Raw genomic sequence first — 15,995 nt, forward strand, 5'->3', positions numbered from 1 at the left:
TAAAAAAAGCAGAAGTTCAAAGAAAGGAAAAGTAAGAAAAGACTTATTTCAAAGAATTTCAGAATTTTAGCCAGTTCCTGATTTAGAATTGAATGTTAATACTGTAGGAACTAGAGGAGTTGATGGGCAGCACTTGAAATAATTTATCAACCATCTACATGATGAAAAGAACTGGTTATGAAGTCAAAGAGTGAGGAAGAAAAACCCTGAAAATCAGCAAGGAACTTAATTGTCAGAGAAGTGGGAAACAGTTAGTTGGTATAATTTTCAGAACAACAGTGTGTGTGAAATGCAATACAATTAGAGAATTATTTCTTCAGTTAAGGCTTAGAGTTTGATTCTGATAATCTCTGAGCTGTATGGCTAAGCATAGAGATTCTGCTTCAAGTTCAAAATTAAAGACAAAGGTATTGAAGATGGCAGCATAGAGAGAAGTGGAAGACTGTTAGTCCCCCCCCCCCCGGAACAATTCATAAATGACCAAAAAACTAGTAAATAACTTGGAATAACTGCGGGGAGACAAATGTGACTGTCCACTCATCATCCACCAACCTGATTTGTGAGGAATGCCCGAGATCGCAGCATAAAATCTGTAAGTAAAAACTGCGGACCCGTGCTGAGAGCCCCTCCCTTACAGAAGCCTCATGGTGCTAGAGAGCAGCACTCTCTCAGCCCAGCTCCAACTGGGGTTTTAATATTAACCACTCAATACAGACAGCGAATCCCCAACAAGCACACAGAGGTTTTTGGTGACAACTGACCTTGGGAGAGTCAGGGCACATATCTGTCTCAGGACAGGGAGCCCAGAGGATTGGGTGCTACCTCTGGCTGATGGGTGAATCTGGGAGCTTTCTCTCCCTTTCTCTCTCTGTGGAGAAAACCTCAGCCATTTTCAGCCCGCAGCGCATTGCAGTAAAGAAAGCCTCAGCCATTTTAAAATCAAAACACTTTGATCAGCAGAGTCAGAGAAACAAAGAATTTCTTGATATTCAGATGACCTCTCTGGAGGGGGCATAGTTTCCCAAAAGGAAAGGGAGGGGCCCAGCTCTACTGCCTGCCTTTCTAGAACCAGACCCCAAAGCCTGGGGGAGGAGAGCTACGAGCCACACCCCCTTACACCAGCCAGTGACAGGCTGACAGGTGCACCTGCCAGGCAGAAAAACACAGGTATGTCAGTCCTCCAAGAAAAATCATCAGGGAAACCGGATACTGAATAATTCCTCCTTCTGTGACCTGAGCTTGTTCTCATCTGGGAAAACCCAACTGGGGTGGCCTAGGAGGTCAGATGCCTAGATAACAGAAAACTACAACCTACACTAAGAAAAACGAAGTTATGGCCCACTCAAAGGAACAAACGTACACTTCAACTGAGATACAGGAATTTAAACAACTAATGCTAAATCAATTCAAAAAGTTTACAGAAGATTTCACAAAAGAGATAGAGGCTATAAAGAAAACACTGGGCATACATAAGGCAGAAATTGAAAGTCCAAAAAAACAACTAGCAGAATCTATGGAAATGAAAGGCACAACACAAGAGATGAAAGACACAATGGACACATACAACAGCAGATCTCAAAAGGCAGAAGAAAACACTCAGGAACTGGAGAACAAAACACCTGAAAGCCTACACGCAAAGGAGCAGATGGAGAAAAGAATGAAAAAATATGAGCAACATCTCCGGGAACTCAAGGATGAAACACAGTACAAGAATGTACATATTATTCATGTCCCAGAAGGAGAAGAGAAGGGAAAAGGGGCAGAAGCAATAACAGAGGAAATAATCAATGAAAATTTCCCATCTCTTATGAAAGACATAAAATTACAGATCCAAGAAGAGCAGCGTACTCCAAAAAGAATACATCTGAATAGGCCTACGCCAAGACACTTAATAATCAGATTATCAAATGTCAAAGACAAAGAGAGAATCCTGAAAGCAGCAAGAGAAAAGCAATCCATCACATACAAAGGAAGCTTAATAAGACTTTGTGCGGATCTCTCAGCAGAAACCATGGAGGCAAGAAGGAAGTGGTGTGATATATTTAAGATACTGAAAGAGAAAAACCACCAACCAAGAATCCTATATCCAGCAAAGCTGTCCTTCAAATATGAGGGAGAACTCAAAATATTTTCTGACAAACAGACAATGAGAGACTTTGTGAACAAGACATGCACCCTACAGGAAATACTAAACGGAGCACTACAGACTGATAGAAGAAGACAGGAGTTCGTGGTTCGGAACACAATTTTGAGAGATGGTAGCACAGCAATGTAAGTACACTGAACAAAGATAACTATGAATACGGTTGAGAGAGGAAGGTTGGGAGCATGTGAGACACCAGAAGAAAGGAGGAAAGATAAAGAATGGGACTGTGTAACTTGGTGAAATCTAGAGTGTTCAACAGTTGTGATAAAATGTACAAATATGTTCTTTTACGAGGGAAAACAAGCAAATGTCAACCTTGCAAGGTGTTAAAAATGGAGAGGCATTGGAGAAGGGATGCAATCAATGTAAACTAGAGACTGTAACTAACAGAATCATTGTATTATGCTTCCTTTAATGTAACAAAGACGATATACCAAGGTAAATGCAGATAAGAGGGGGAGGATGGGGAGACATGTTAGACACTTGACATTGGTGGTGTTGTCTGACTCCTTACTCTACTTTGATTTAAGGTTATTTTTCCTTTTGCTTCTTCTTATCTGTCATTTTTTTTCCCTCTTTCTTTTGCCTCTCTACCTTCTTTGACTCCCTCCTGCCTTGTGGAAGAAATGCAGATGTCCTTATATAGATAGTGGTGAAGGTGGTGAACACATAAATATGTGATCATACAGAGAACCATTGATTGTTTACTTAGATGGAATGTATGGTGTGTGAACAAAAACATCTTAAAAAAAAATGGGTTGATGACAAAACCTTGAGGGCAATATACTGAGTGAAATAAGCCAGACACATAAGGACAAGTATTGCAGGGTCTCACTGATAGGAACTCATTATAATACGTAAACTCACAGACATGAAATATAAGGTACCAAGATATAGGATGAGGCTTAAGAATGGGGAACGGTTGCTTAGTATGAGCAGAATGTTCAACTAGGATGAACTTAAAACGTTTGGAAATGAACAGAGGTGTTGGTAGCAAGATGTGAGAATAACTAACAGTGCCGAATAGGGCGTGAATGAGGTGGAAAGGGGAAGCTCAGAGTCATATATGTCACCAGAAGGAAAGTTGGAGGTCAAAAGATGGGAATGTATAAAACTGAATCCTGTGGTAGGTAATGTCCATGATTAACTGTACAAAAATTAGAAGTCTCTTCCATGAACCAGAACAAATGTATGACAATACAATTAGAAGTTAACAATAGAGGGGCATATAGGGAAGAAATATATACTTATTGCAAACTATATACTACAGTTAGTAGTATTTCAACGTTCTTTCATAAACAGTAACAAATGTACTATACCAACACTATGAGTCAACAATTGAGGGGGGTTGGTTAGGGATATGGGAGGATTCGAGTTTCCTTTTCTTTTTTTTTTCTTTTTTCATCTTTCACTTTATTTTTTGTCTGGAGTAATGAAAAGGTTCTAAAAATTGAACAAAAATTAAGTGTGGTGATGGATGCACAGCTGTGTGAGGGTGCTGGGGGCAACTGATTGTGCACTTTGGATCTTTGGATGATTGTATGGTATCTGAAGAATCCCAATAAAAATTAAAAAGGGGGAAAAAAAAAGACAAAGGTATTAAGGAACAGTTCCCGTAAGAGACCTTTGTCTTCAAAACATGGTCTAGGACCTACCAAGTTCTGGCTTGGCTTCAGGAGTTTAGAAGTCTTCTCAGGCTTCTTCCTCAGTAAGACCAATGGCAACCCGTGATACAGCTAAAGATCCAGGCTGCTATAAAGAAACTCTTTACATTCAAAGCGACGGCATAACCTGCTAGCTTTCCTGAAAGTTTAGCCAACCGAAAGTCCAGATTTTATCCTGAACAACAGAGCTAGAAAAACCACCGAGAAAAACCCTCTATAGTCAAGTACAGATCATAAAAATGATAATCAAGAAAATTAAGGGGAACTAGAAATCTGGAAAGTAAAAGTCATGGGTCTCAGCTACTATTAATACCTTAGGTAACATTCTGGATCTTTAAAGAAGCTTACCTCAGCATCTAGTGGAAAACAGAGGTGATTTCCAGGCCATAACCAGGAAGCCTCTTACAAATGGTACCAAAAGAAAAGCAGACTGAAATCCCCATGTCTTCCCCAACTATATGCTAGAAGTATGCCTACATACATGTCTCCTCCACTGAAATGTGAGGGCTACAAAGCCAGGGGCAATATGCTTGATTCACTTTCAAGTCTCTAGCATTTAAGCTCAGTGCATAGCTTTCAGAAGGCACCCCGTGAACAGACTACTGTTGCATAAAACAAGAAATTAGGTCAACACTGTGCTCTATCAATAACAGCTTCATCTACTCAGTATAAATAGCCATACATAAGTAGCAGGTTCACCCTTTATGAAAAGAAACTTCTCAGAATAAATTCAAGATACACAGGCAGTATAGCATAGAGGTGGTAGTTGTGAACAGCACTGGGTCAACTCCCAGAAGTATCACAAACAGCTGGTGATTGTGGGCAAATTGCCTAACCTCTCTATGCCTTGGTTTCTTATCTATAAAATGGGAATGATAAGATTACCTTCCCCCACAGAGTTCCTGGGAGAAGTAAATATGATTTCAGATGTAAAATGCTTTATACAGTGCCTATCAAAAAGAGCAAGAACTCCACAAATGTTTGGCTACAATTATCATCAACATCTTTAAATATAAGTCCAGACTGGGTGACAAGAATATAGGTACCCACCTCACCTGCACCTAACTTGTCCTAAAATAAATCTACATAAATGTTTCCACAAACTATTTCTATAGGTTCATAAGTATCTCCCTTAAAATATGACCCACAGATAAGTATAAAAAAGAACCCTCAACCTCGCTAATACAAAAATGAAAATTAAAACGTTTCTGAGCAACTTCCAGGGAAGACGGCAGAGTAGGGAGCTGTAGTACTCACGCCTCCTCCTAAAACAGCTATGAGACAGGAAGAAACTGTCTGAAACAACTGTTCTGGGGCTCCAGAGGCCAGGGGAGCATTGTACAGTATCCCAGTATCCAGGGAAGAGCAGGATAAAGAGGCTGAGATATTGCAAAGAACTGTGAGTAAAGCGGTGACTGCCAGGGCCCAACCCCTGCTCTCTAGGCTAGGCACCTCGGGTCTGTTCCTGCTGTGGACCAAGAGGGATGTGGAAGCCCTCTTCCCCAAGAACAGAGTCAGGCACGGCTGACTATGATCACGGCTTTTGATCAGCAAGTTGGGATTGCTGGGCCTTGGCTCTGAGCCATGGTTTTAGCCCACCCAGGACAGGGACCACTATTGTTTCAACCCTGCCCCCAACAAGGCAAAGGAGGAGGAAGTTCAAAGATACAGAGCCCCCTTAGGGCTGAGAGGAAAATATTTCTGAAAAGCACCATCTGCCAGGAGAGCACAAGTTCCGGGAATGATCACAAAGACTTTCTGGCATCCTTCCAGACCCTCATCCTAGGGCTCTTCGGAACTGATATGTGTCCCCTTCATGGGTCCCTGGCCCTGTTTGGGCTGGGAAATACTGACTTAGGGAAGTCCTCTCTGGGGTGACCTCCCCCCCTCCAGATAATTCACCCTCTAAGCAAAACCAGCTAGAGGCAATTAAAAGAGAGTTGAAGAAAAAAAGAAAAAAACAAAAAAAGAGGGAAAACAAAAACAGAACAGATCTAGATTCCTGGAGAAGAAACAGAGGAAAGGAAGCTTTCCCCTGGGGGGTGGAGGGTAGGGTGAAACAACTGCACAAGCAGGATACTATAGGCTAATAAAAGGGGCAACCCACCAAGAAGAAATAAAAATCATAAATATTTATGCACCTAACAGGGTGTCCAAAATACATGAGGCAAATACTGGGAAAACTAAAGGGAGAAATAGATGACTCTACAATAACAGTTGGAGACTTCAATACCCGACTCATCAATAGATAGAACAACTAGACAAAAGATCAATAAGGAAATAGAAAGAGAACTTAAATAATATGATAAATGAACTAGACCTAAAGGAAATATACAGAACATCGCACCCCAAAACAGGAGGATATACATTCTTCTTAAGTGCTCATGGATCATTCTCCAGGATAGACCACATGGTGGGTCACAAAACAAGTTTCAATAAATTTTAAACGACTGAAATTATAGAGAACACTTTCTCTGACCAAAATGAAATGAAGCTGGAAGTCAATAACAGGCAGAGAACTGGAAAATTCACAAATATATATGGGTTAAACAACACACGCTTAAACAGTAAGTGGGTCAAAGTGGAAACTGCCAGAGAAATCAGTAAATATCTTGAGAAGAATGAAAATGAGAACACTATATTTCTAAACTTACAGGATTCAGTGAAGGCACTGCTGAGAAGGAAATTTATAGCCCTAAATGCCTACAGTAAAAAAGAAGAAAGAGCTAAAAACAAAGACCTAACCTCATACCTGGAGGAACTAGAAAAAGAACAGCAAGTTAATCCCAAAGCAAGCAGGAAAGAAATAACAAAAGAGGAAATAAATAACAAAGATTAGTGCAAAAATAAATGAAATTGAGAATAAAAAGCAATAGAGAGAATTAATAAAACCACAAGTTGATTCTTTGAAAGAATCAAGAAGATTGACAAACCCTTAGCAAAGAAAAAAAGAGAAGATGCAAATAAATAAAATCAGAAATCAGAAGGGGGACATTACTACTGACCCCAAAGAAATAAAAGGGTCATAAGGGTCATAAGAGGATACTATGAACAACTGAATGCCAACAAATTAGAAACGTATATGAAATAGACACATTCCTAGAAACACACAAACAACCTATACTGACTCCAAAAGAAATAGACTAATCACAAGTAAAGAGATTGAATCAGTCAGAAAAATCTTCCCAATAAAGAAAAGCCTAGTTTCAGACGGCTTCACAGGTGAATTCCACCAAGCATTCCAAGAAGAATTAATACCAATCCTGCTCACCTAAAGATTGAAGGGAAATTTAAGGAGGGAAAAACTGAAGGAGGGAACACTACTGTGCTGGTTTGAATGTATTATGTCCCCCAAAATGCCATTATCTTTGATGTAATCTTGTGTGAGCAGACGTATCAGTGTTGATTATATTGTAATTCTTTGAGTGTTTCCATGGAGATGCGACCCACCCAACTGTGGGTGATAACTCTGATTGGATAGTTTCCATGGCGGTGTGGCTCTGCCCATTCAGCATGGGCCTTGATTAATTTACTAGAGCACTATATAAGCTCGGACAGAAGGAGCAAGCTTGCTACAGCCAAGAGCCAAGAGGGACACTTTGGGGAACGCCCAGGAACTGAGAGAGGAGCTGCAGATGAGAGACAGTTTGAAGACAGCTGTTGAAAGCAGACTCTTGCCCCAGAGAAGCTAAGAGAGGACAAATGCCCCAAGAGCAACTGAGAGTGACAATTAGAGGAGCTGCGGCCTAGAGAGGAACGTCCTGGGAGAAAGCCATTTTGAAACCAGAAGTTGGAGCAGACACCAGCCACGTGCCTTCCCAGCTAACAGAGATTTTCCAGACGCCATTGGCCATCCTCCAGTGAAGGCACCTGATTGTTGATGCGTTACCTTGGACATTTTATGGCCTTAAGACTGTAACTGTGTAACCAAATAAACCCCCTTTATAAAAGCCGATCCATTTCCAGTGTTTTGCATTCTGGCAGCATTAGCAAACTAGAACAACTACCTAATTCAGGTATGCAGGTGTGGTTCAACACAAGGAAATCAATCGATGTAATACACCACATTAACAAATCAACGGGGAAAAAAACACATGATCATCCCGATTGATGCAGAAAAATCCAGCATCCTTTCATGATAAAAACACTTCAAAAGATAGGAATAGAAGGAAACTTCCTCAACATGATAAAGGGCATATATGAAAAAACTCTAAGATCAGGAACAAGACAAGGATGCCACTGTTATCACTGTATTCAATATTGTGCTGGAAGTTCTAGCTAGAGCAATTAGGCAAGAAAAAGAAATAAAAGGCATCCAAATTGGAAAGGAAAAAGTACAACATTCACTATTTGCAGATGACATGATCCTATGTGTAGAAAGTCCTGAAAAATCTACAACAAAGCTACTAGAGCTAATAAATGAGTTCAGCAAAGTGGTAGGATATAAGATCAACATGCAAAAATCAGCAGTTTTTCTATACACTAGTAATGAGCAATCTGATGGAGAAATCAAGAAAAAAATTCCATTTACAACAGCAGCTAAAAGCATCTAATATCTAGTAATAAATTTAACCAAGGATGTAGAGGACTTGCGCACAGAAAACTACAAAACATTGTTAAAAGAAATCAAAGAAGAGTTAAATAAATGGAAGGACATTGTACGTCCATGGATTGGAAGATTAAATTTCATTAAGATGTCAATTCTACCCAAATTGATGTACAGGTTCAACGCAATCCCAATAAAAATTCTGACGATCTTCTTTGCATAAATGGAAAAGCCAATTATCAGATTTATTTGGAAGGGTAAGGGGCCCTGAATATCCAAAAACATCTTTTAAAAAAAGGAAGTTGGAGGACTCACACTTTCTGACTTTAAAGCTTATTAAAAAGCTGGTGTTCAAAATAGCATGGTATTGGCCTAAAGAGAGATATATTGACCAATGATATGTAGTATAGTACTACATACTATAATGCTTCCATTTATATAAAATGTAAATATAAATAAATTTATAGAGACAGAATAAGATTAGTGGTTATGTAGTGCTGCGGAAGGATAGAGGGATTGAGAGGTAACTGCTTAAGGTTTCTTTTTGGACTAATAAAAATGTTCTAAAATTATTTGTGGTAATGAATACACAACTCTGTGATTATACTAAGCCACTGATTGTACACTTTGGATGGACTATATGGTATGTGAACATGTCTCAATAAAACTGCTTAAAACATGTTTCTCACCAACTTAGTACAGATTTTTAGAATATAGTATCAGGATTGTGAAGTGAAAGGCAGGTAATTATTATCTGCAGTTGTAATTGATATAATGTTTCTGGAAAACATTTTGGCAGTAAGTAACAAGAGCCTTACAATATTTCTTCCATATCCATTCTCACATATCTTTAGCAGAGTTATTTCCATAGTTTCAAAAAATATTGGAAACATCCTTAATATTCCATCAAGATGTGAGTTAAGTCAATTATAGTACATCCATAGAAGTATAACACAAACAGCTATAAAGAGATTTCTGAAGACATGGGGTAAAAATCCTTATATACATATATATAAGCTACATGAATCCAACTATGTTTTTTTTTTTTTTTTTTGGTTTCTTTTGTTTTTAAGACAACAGGAATGTATAGAAAAATAAAGAGAAGAAACTCACTAAATATATCAATAGTTTATTTATAGGTTGTGGGACTTCATATGATTTTTGTTTTTTTCTCTACAACTTCTTGTATCACATAAGGTATTCTAAAATGATAAGTATTACTTCTTTAAGTCAGGAAAAAAACAAAACAAAACTATAACTTACTTGGTAAAAACACAGCTGATGGTGAATATACCAAACTAAATCAGCCATATTACTCACTCCTGGTTCATTCTACTAAAAATAATGTCACTAATGATAATGCCATAATCGACAAACTTCTAAGAATCCAAATTGAACAAATCACAACTACCCTGAAATAATTTCATGATTATGAAAAGAGGCTGTTCCCTACCCAAAGAAATCATATGACTTAGTCCTTAAAATCTGTGTCTGCCAACACTGTTAAAGGCTCTCCCTAACATCAGTGAACACTGAATAGATCTTTATATCCCAGTCCTTTTCTTGATTCAAAAGGCTCACTAAAATTCTAAGAGAATTTCCAACAGAGGTCTAGACACTGTCTTGAAAGTAAGAGTTGTGAAATGTCTTGACAGTTACCACCGTCAGCTCTTTCTCGCCCCTTTTTCCTTTTAGACAAAAGATGAGAACGTCTTTGAAATCACAAAGCGTTCACAGAGCACCACACATTGAGACGAACCATTAAAATATATAATCGGTCTTCTCTCTTGAACTTCAATATATTACTGTGACTATACATGGCTTAAACCTCGGAATAAAAATAAGATTTTTGAAATAAACAAGAGACCAATCTACTACAAATTTTACTATCATTCACTGTTTTAAAGATTGCAGAATAAATGATACAGCATCATTTACTTCTTGTGTTGTACAAATGTTCACTGGCCTTCGGTGACTATTTCATTGTATTGTAAGAATAAACATTACATTTTAAAAGTGTAACAATTTAGACATATGTCACCTCAGGACTTCACCTATTTTGTAAATATGTATTATCTATTTACTTAATAATGACAATTCTATATTGTTGATGCTAATCTGATGCAGCATCAAGATTTACCCTACGAAGTTTGGCCACAGGATTATTTTAAGCAATGCGTGATCAATGACAATGACAACCCACCCCCTCCCCGGTAGCTGCTTCCTTAGAGGGTACAGCACTGCACAGTCAGGATGACAAAATATGGTTTAAACTGGGCTTTTCCAAGGATGAACACAGGCACACAGAGAAGCTCAAACTGGGAAAATAGAGGGGAAACTTAAAGCTCAAAAGCATAATGCCATCCATATCTTAAAAACCAATGTAGGGTCTGTTTATCAAATAAAATAACGTGTCTAAATGTTCTGTAAACATTAAAGTGACACAGAATTTCAGGTACTGTTATTATTACTGAAGGCTGATCACGAACAGACTGAACTGAATCAGCCATACCGCTCATTCCTGGTTCTTTTCACTGAAAATATTAAGAATGAACAGTGGTTTCATTCTGAATATACACGTATAATGTATATAAACAAATAAACAAGCTAACTGGAATTAATATTGAACTGTAACAAAGTAAGGGGGATGATATATGCTCCAAGGAGAATATTAACTTTGAAGCCGAATACACTTATTTATCACATTAACACTCTTCATAATACAACTCTTTAATTAAGGGAAGTATTTATAATATTGTCTCTCAGAAATAACAATTTCATCACTAAAACATAAATGAAAAATAGAAATAAATACTTACTCAGAATACCAAACTGTCCCCAGGACAGAAGTATAGCCAAAATTGGGAAAATAACAATGAGAATATTTTCTTTTGGAGAAAACCATGAAACTGGGGAGGAAGAAAACAAAAATCACAATTAGTATTTACTATGATCACTTTATGTTCTATAAATGAATATCATATACTATGTTTTATTGTGAAGACAGAAAATCAAAATAATTTATTAAAACTGTGGCCTGAAGACAGATACACAGATAGACATATAAACAGATGTGTGTGTGTGTGTGTGTGTGTGTGTGTATGTTATAGATATGATTTACTTATACAAAAATTTATTCATGAAACAAAAAACTAGTTACTTAAGTGTTATTCACCACATCCACATTTTCCCTAATCCATGCTGTACTGGAAGGCAGTACTATGGTATATAGCAGATGAGAAAAGGGCTCTGAGACCACACTGCCTGGGTTTAAAAAAACAACTCTAACAAACAAGCTGTGTGACCGTGACAATTCTCTTGACACCTCTCTGTTCTTCAGTGTTCTCAACTGTTACATGGGTATAACACAGTACCTATACCTTGAAGGAATGTTGTAACTATTAAATATATATATATGCAGAAGGACTTAAAGCTTGGTTTTACCAAGTGCTCAATAAACTTTAACCACAATTAATTTTAATAGCAGCAATGTGGCAGATAGATGGATAATACCAAAAGTACCTTGTACTTGACCATATAATGTGTTCTTATGTTCTTACGTATGTACAACATGCCAAGAACGCACCTTAAAGCAACAAAGAAATCTTTCTGTAAAGAATGACTCAGGGGACCTAGACAAAGAAGCTGTCTCTTTAGGTGCCCTCACCCTACTGTGACCAAGACCTAGTTGGATGTAAGTCCTGCCTTTTCTCCAAATTACCTTAGAACAGAAAACATATCTGTGAATAACCAGGTTTCAGAAAGATTGTTTACATGTAAAGTAGCACGGAGGGCTGTCATTAACTGGGACACATGTCACCTATTCAGTGAAAATATAGCCACACATCATACATGAAGGAAATTGTAACATGAAGAATTCAAACAAGATTTGTTGAGAACTTTTTAAAGGTAAGTTTAATTGTCTCGTAAATTCTTAAGATCATAATTTTACCTATGAAATTTCTTCTGTAACAACAAAGCTAAGTAAATACAATGAAAGTATTTCAAAATTTGCAGAGGGGTAGGGGAGATCTGCTCTTTGAAGCACACTTCTGAATACTGCCCAAGCACAAGCACTGGCATGCCTCTGAAATCAACCCTATCACTCAAATCCACCATCCACACTGCTCTGTGGCAGTATTGGCATGGGTTTTCATACCCTTATGATGGCCATGCATTTCTTGTGCTAAGTTTATAGCGTTAAATCCTAGTTTATGTGAGCATAAACCCCAAGAACCTAACATTATAATTTCTACCTTAGGGATATTAGCTTTTCAAAACCAAATATTTTGTCGTATACATAATAAAGACTCAATAAGTCTGCTGTTGAATGTTAAAATAACCCTGATGGTTTAGTGAGTAAATGGAAGACAGTTTTTGATGTTCCCATGGTTGTAAAACTCTACCAAGAAATAGATGTTTTCAGATGCTACAGTCAATCAATACTTGATTTTCCAATTGCATAACTGAGCATCTTCCTACATCAAAGAAAATCCATTTCAATTCAGACTGAAATCCTACTAGGAAAAAACTTATGAATTGTGCTGAGGTTTTCACATCTGATGAGATGGGAAATCCCCAAAGGATTTCATAAAAGCTCTATGTCCTAATGACTATACTTAATTTGTTTTTCCATACCTACTTTCTCTTATTAGAAAGGTTATGAAAGCTTGCAATAAAAATTGAAATAATACAGGAATATATGTTGAAAAAGTGAATATTCTTCAAAATCCTAGCCCCTGGAAATAATATAGTACAACGTATTTGTGTTTATTCCAATTCATTCATTAAATAAATTTTTTTAAGTTTTAAGTTAAAGGATTTTCCACACTGCTCTATAACCTTTTCTTCTCAAGATTTTCTGTTAAATATATTGGTCATTATTCCAGGTTGATACATATAGCTCTATCTCATTCTTTCTCATGGATGCTCATGTATATTTTATAGAAATGACAAAATTTATTTAACAAACTGCAATTAATGGATATTTTGGTTATTTCCTGTTTTTAATTTTTTACCAACAATTTGGTAATGAATATAAGTGAAACTAAATCACTGTCATTGCCAATTGTGCAAGTTTTTCTACTGGCTTCATCTATAAAAGTAGAATTAAATCAGTTATATACAATATAAATTTTAAAAGATAATGCCAAAATGGATTTGCAAAAGATTGTACCAACTTACACTCACACCAATAGGATATAACAGTGCCTATTCACCACGGTTTGGACAACACAGGATTTTATCAATCTTTTAATCTTTAACTGACTATATTTAAAAACATTTTTTCTATGGTAGAATGACTATATATATTTGGATTGTGAATGACAGAGAATGGAGGGTTGATGCACTTGTGCAATATCTAACCATTCCTTTCATCCTTTTGGACGTAAATGGAAAACAACAAATGAAAAGGATTAAGAACTTAAGATGAAGTTTACATTGAGAGGAAACAATGCCTGAGAGAGTGGGTGAAATGCTAACACAAAATGAGTATGTATCAGAATGACGAAAATTCTTTTTATAAAGTAAATATTAAATAACATTTAATGCATTCAATATTGAACTGTATAGGGCAATACTTTTTAGTAAAAGGCGAAAGATTTCTACGATCTGAAGAAAAACCAGAGCATGGCAATACTTGTTACATGTAAAATTAAGCACACAAGTAGTGAATAGCCAATTAAAACATTTTTCTCTTTAATCTTCCTTTTCTTTAAAACAAAACTTCCTTAACTTATAAAGATGCTTCATCCTGCCACATCAAGCACTTATTCAAATGATGTTACAATTTATCCAATATTACAACTTAATACAATGTAAATTTGCTATCTATGCTATTAGATAGTAGCTTTTCTATTTTAAAAAAGTAGCTTCTGGGACATCTTTTTAGTGAAAGAAACATTATATTCTTCTTCTTTTTTGGGATGGGGACAGTACTCCTAAGACTAGAAGATTAAAGAACCATTTTTTCAGCAATGTATTTGACAAAAGCTTGCATAATATTTTTGTGGACAAAAATGGAGACATATAGCTGATTGAACAACAAAACCCTTTAAAGAGAGTTAATTAACGAATCACTGTCAATCTGGAGAGTGGTCTCCAGTGGTATGTCAAAGTGCCTTCCTGTGCAGCAATATTATTAACACTTTAAGAACACACATCAAATATGTAGATTACTCAAGGTGGGTGGGTGGGTGGGGGGCAACCGGAAAAATTGGAAGATGAAATTAAGATTCAGAATAATTCTAAGTTTATCAGAGAGTAATGAAATGGCAAAAATGGGCAAAACCTAATTGAGCAAGCATAGGGAATTCGTAATACAAATTTTCACACATACATACAATAGCACCTAACAGTTACTGAGTGCTTACAGGGTATGAGATACTTTTTAAAAGCTCTTTGTGGAGAGAATTACGGGAAGGTGGCTGTGAAGGAAGCCCCAGGAACCAGAACCTCCATGAGAACCACTATTAAACAGGCAGGGACTATTTTGAAACTCCAGTCTAGTAGAACGTTGTACAGCATTCAGGGAGGAAAGGGAGGAAGAGGATAGTAAATTACAATAAATAACAGTAAACTGCTCTGTCTGCAAGGCAGTTACCATCTCCCACTCTCTCGGCAGGCAGCAATGTGGTCCAAGCCACTGGTGTACCTTGCTGGTGCCAGAAAGGGACATAAAAATCCAGCTCCCCAAGATCGAGAGGTGGGGAGGGAGTATGTGGTCTGACTGTGGATCACTGTTTTTGATTAGCTACTCTGGAATGCTGGGGTTCCCGGCTCTGAGAGCACCCATTGGTCCAACCTGCCCCGGACAAAGGTGGCAGAGGAGACTAAAAGATGCTATGCTTCCTCAGAGCTACACAGGACATTTGGAGGGCTGCATTGCTGGGCAGGTGCCAAGTCAAGAAAGTGCAGTTTTGGGGAGCCATAGAAGAAGCTCCTGGTGCCCCTTCCTTCTTCCCTCCCCAGGGCAGTTTGGAGCTGGCCAGCACTCCCTTTGTGGGCCCCTGGCCTTGTGGCAGCTGAAAAAAACTGACTCAAGAGACTCCTCTCCAGTGCACCCCTTCCCAGAATCTGCCATCCCAGGTAAAAACTTTGAGATGACAAAGCAGTTTAAGAAACAACAGGCAAGCAGCCTCCAGCAAAGGCTTGCTGGCTCTAAGTCTAGCGTGGAAAATCCTAGAGAGCATTCAAATTCCTATAAATAGGGGAACTCCTAGGGCCTAACAAGCACAGGACCAGAAGAAGACCCAGGCCGGCAAAGAGAGGGAAGACCCATTTACCTGGGGCTGACCTTCCTGATAGAAGGGCTGAACTTTCATGGAGAGCACTAGGCAATGCAAGGCAAATTTGTAAGGATGGTGAAAGGCGTTTTTTGCTTTGGTTTGCTCGGTTTTGTTAGCTCCTGACACTAAAGAAAATCTGTCGTATCACCAGTTGGATATAAATTCAAGAAAAGATATCAAAGAGAATAAATCGCAGAGATACCATTTTAAAATATTAAATTGTACAGTGTGCAGAAAAAGATTACAAGATAAAGAAAGAAAGAGGAAACGACGGCCCATCCAAAGGAAAAGGATAAAAATCCAGAAAACATCAACGAAGTAGACAAGACTGGACATACCAGACAAAACTT

General features: G+C 37.7%; 1 protein-coding gene across 3 annotated transcripts in view; it reads right to left on the reverse strand.

Annotated features, from left to right (window-relative positions):
- The window catches only part of CD47 (CD47 molecule), a 75,769-nt gene that overhangs the window by 18,337 nt on the left and 41,437 nt on the right, over positions 1-15,995 (reverse strand). For all 3 annotated transcript variants that reach the window (XM_037835148.1, XM_037835142.1, XM_037835137.1), the window contains exon 3: positions 11,176-11,265. In XM_037835148.1, coding sequence (XP_037691076.1) covers positions 11,176-11,265 — 90 coding nt within the window. The remainder of the gene's footprint in view (positions 1-11,175; positions 11,266-15,995) is intronic.

This window comes from Choloepus didactylus, chromosome 1 (genome assembly GCF_015220235.1).
Source record: "Choloepus didactylus isolate mChoDid1 chromosome 1, mChoDid1.pri, whole genome shotgun sequence".
Lineage (NCBI taxonomy): Eukaryota > Metazoa > Chordata > Mammalia > Pilosa > Megalonychidae > Choloepus > Choloepus didactylus.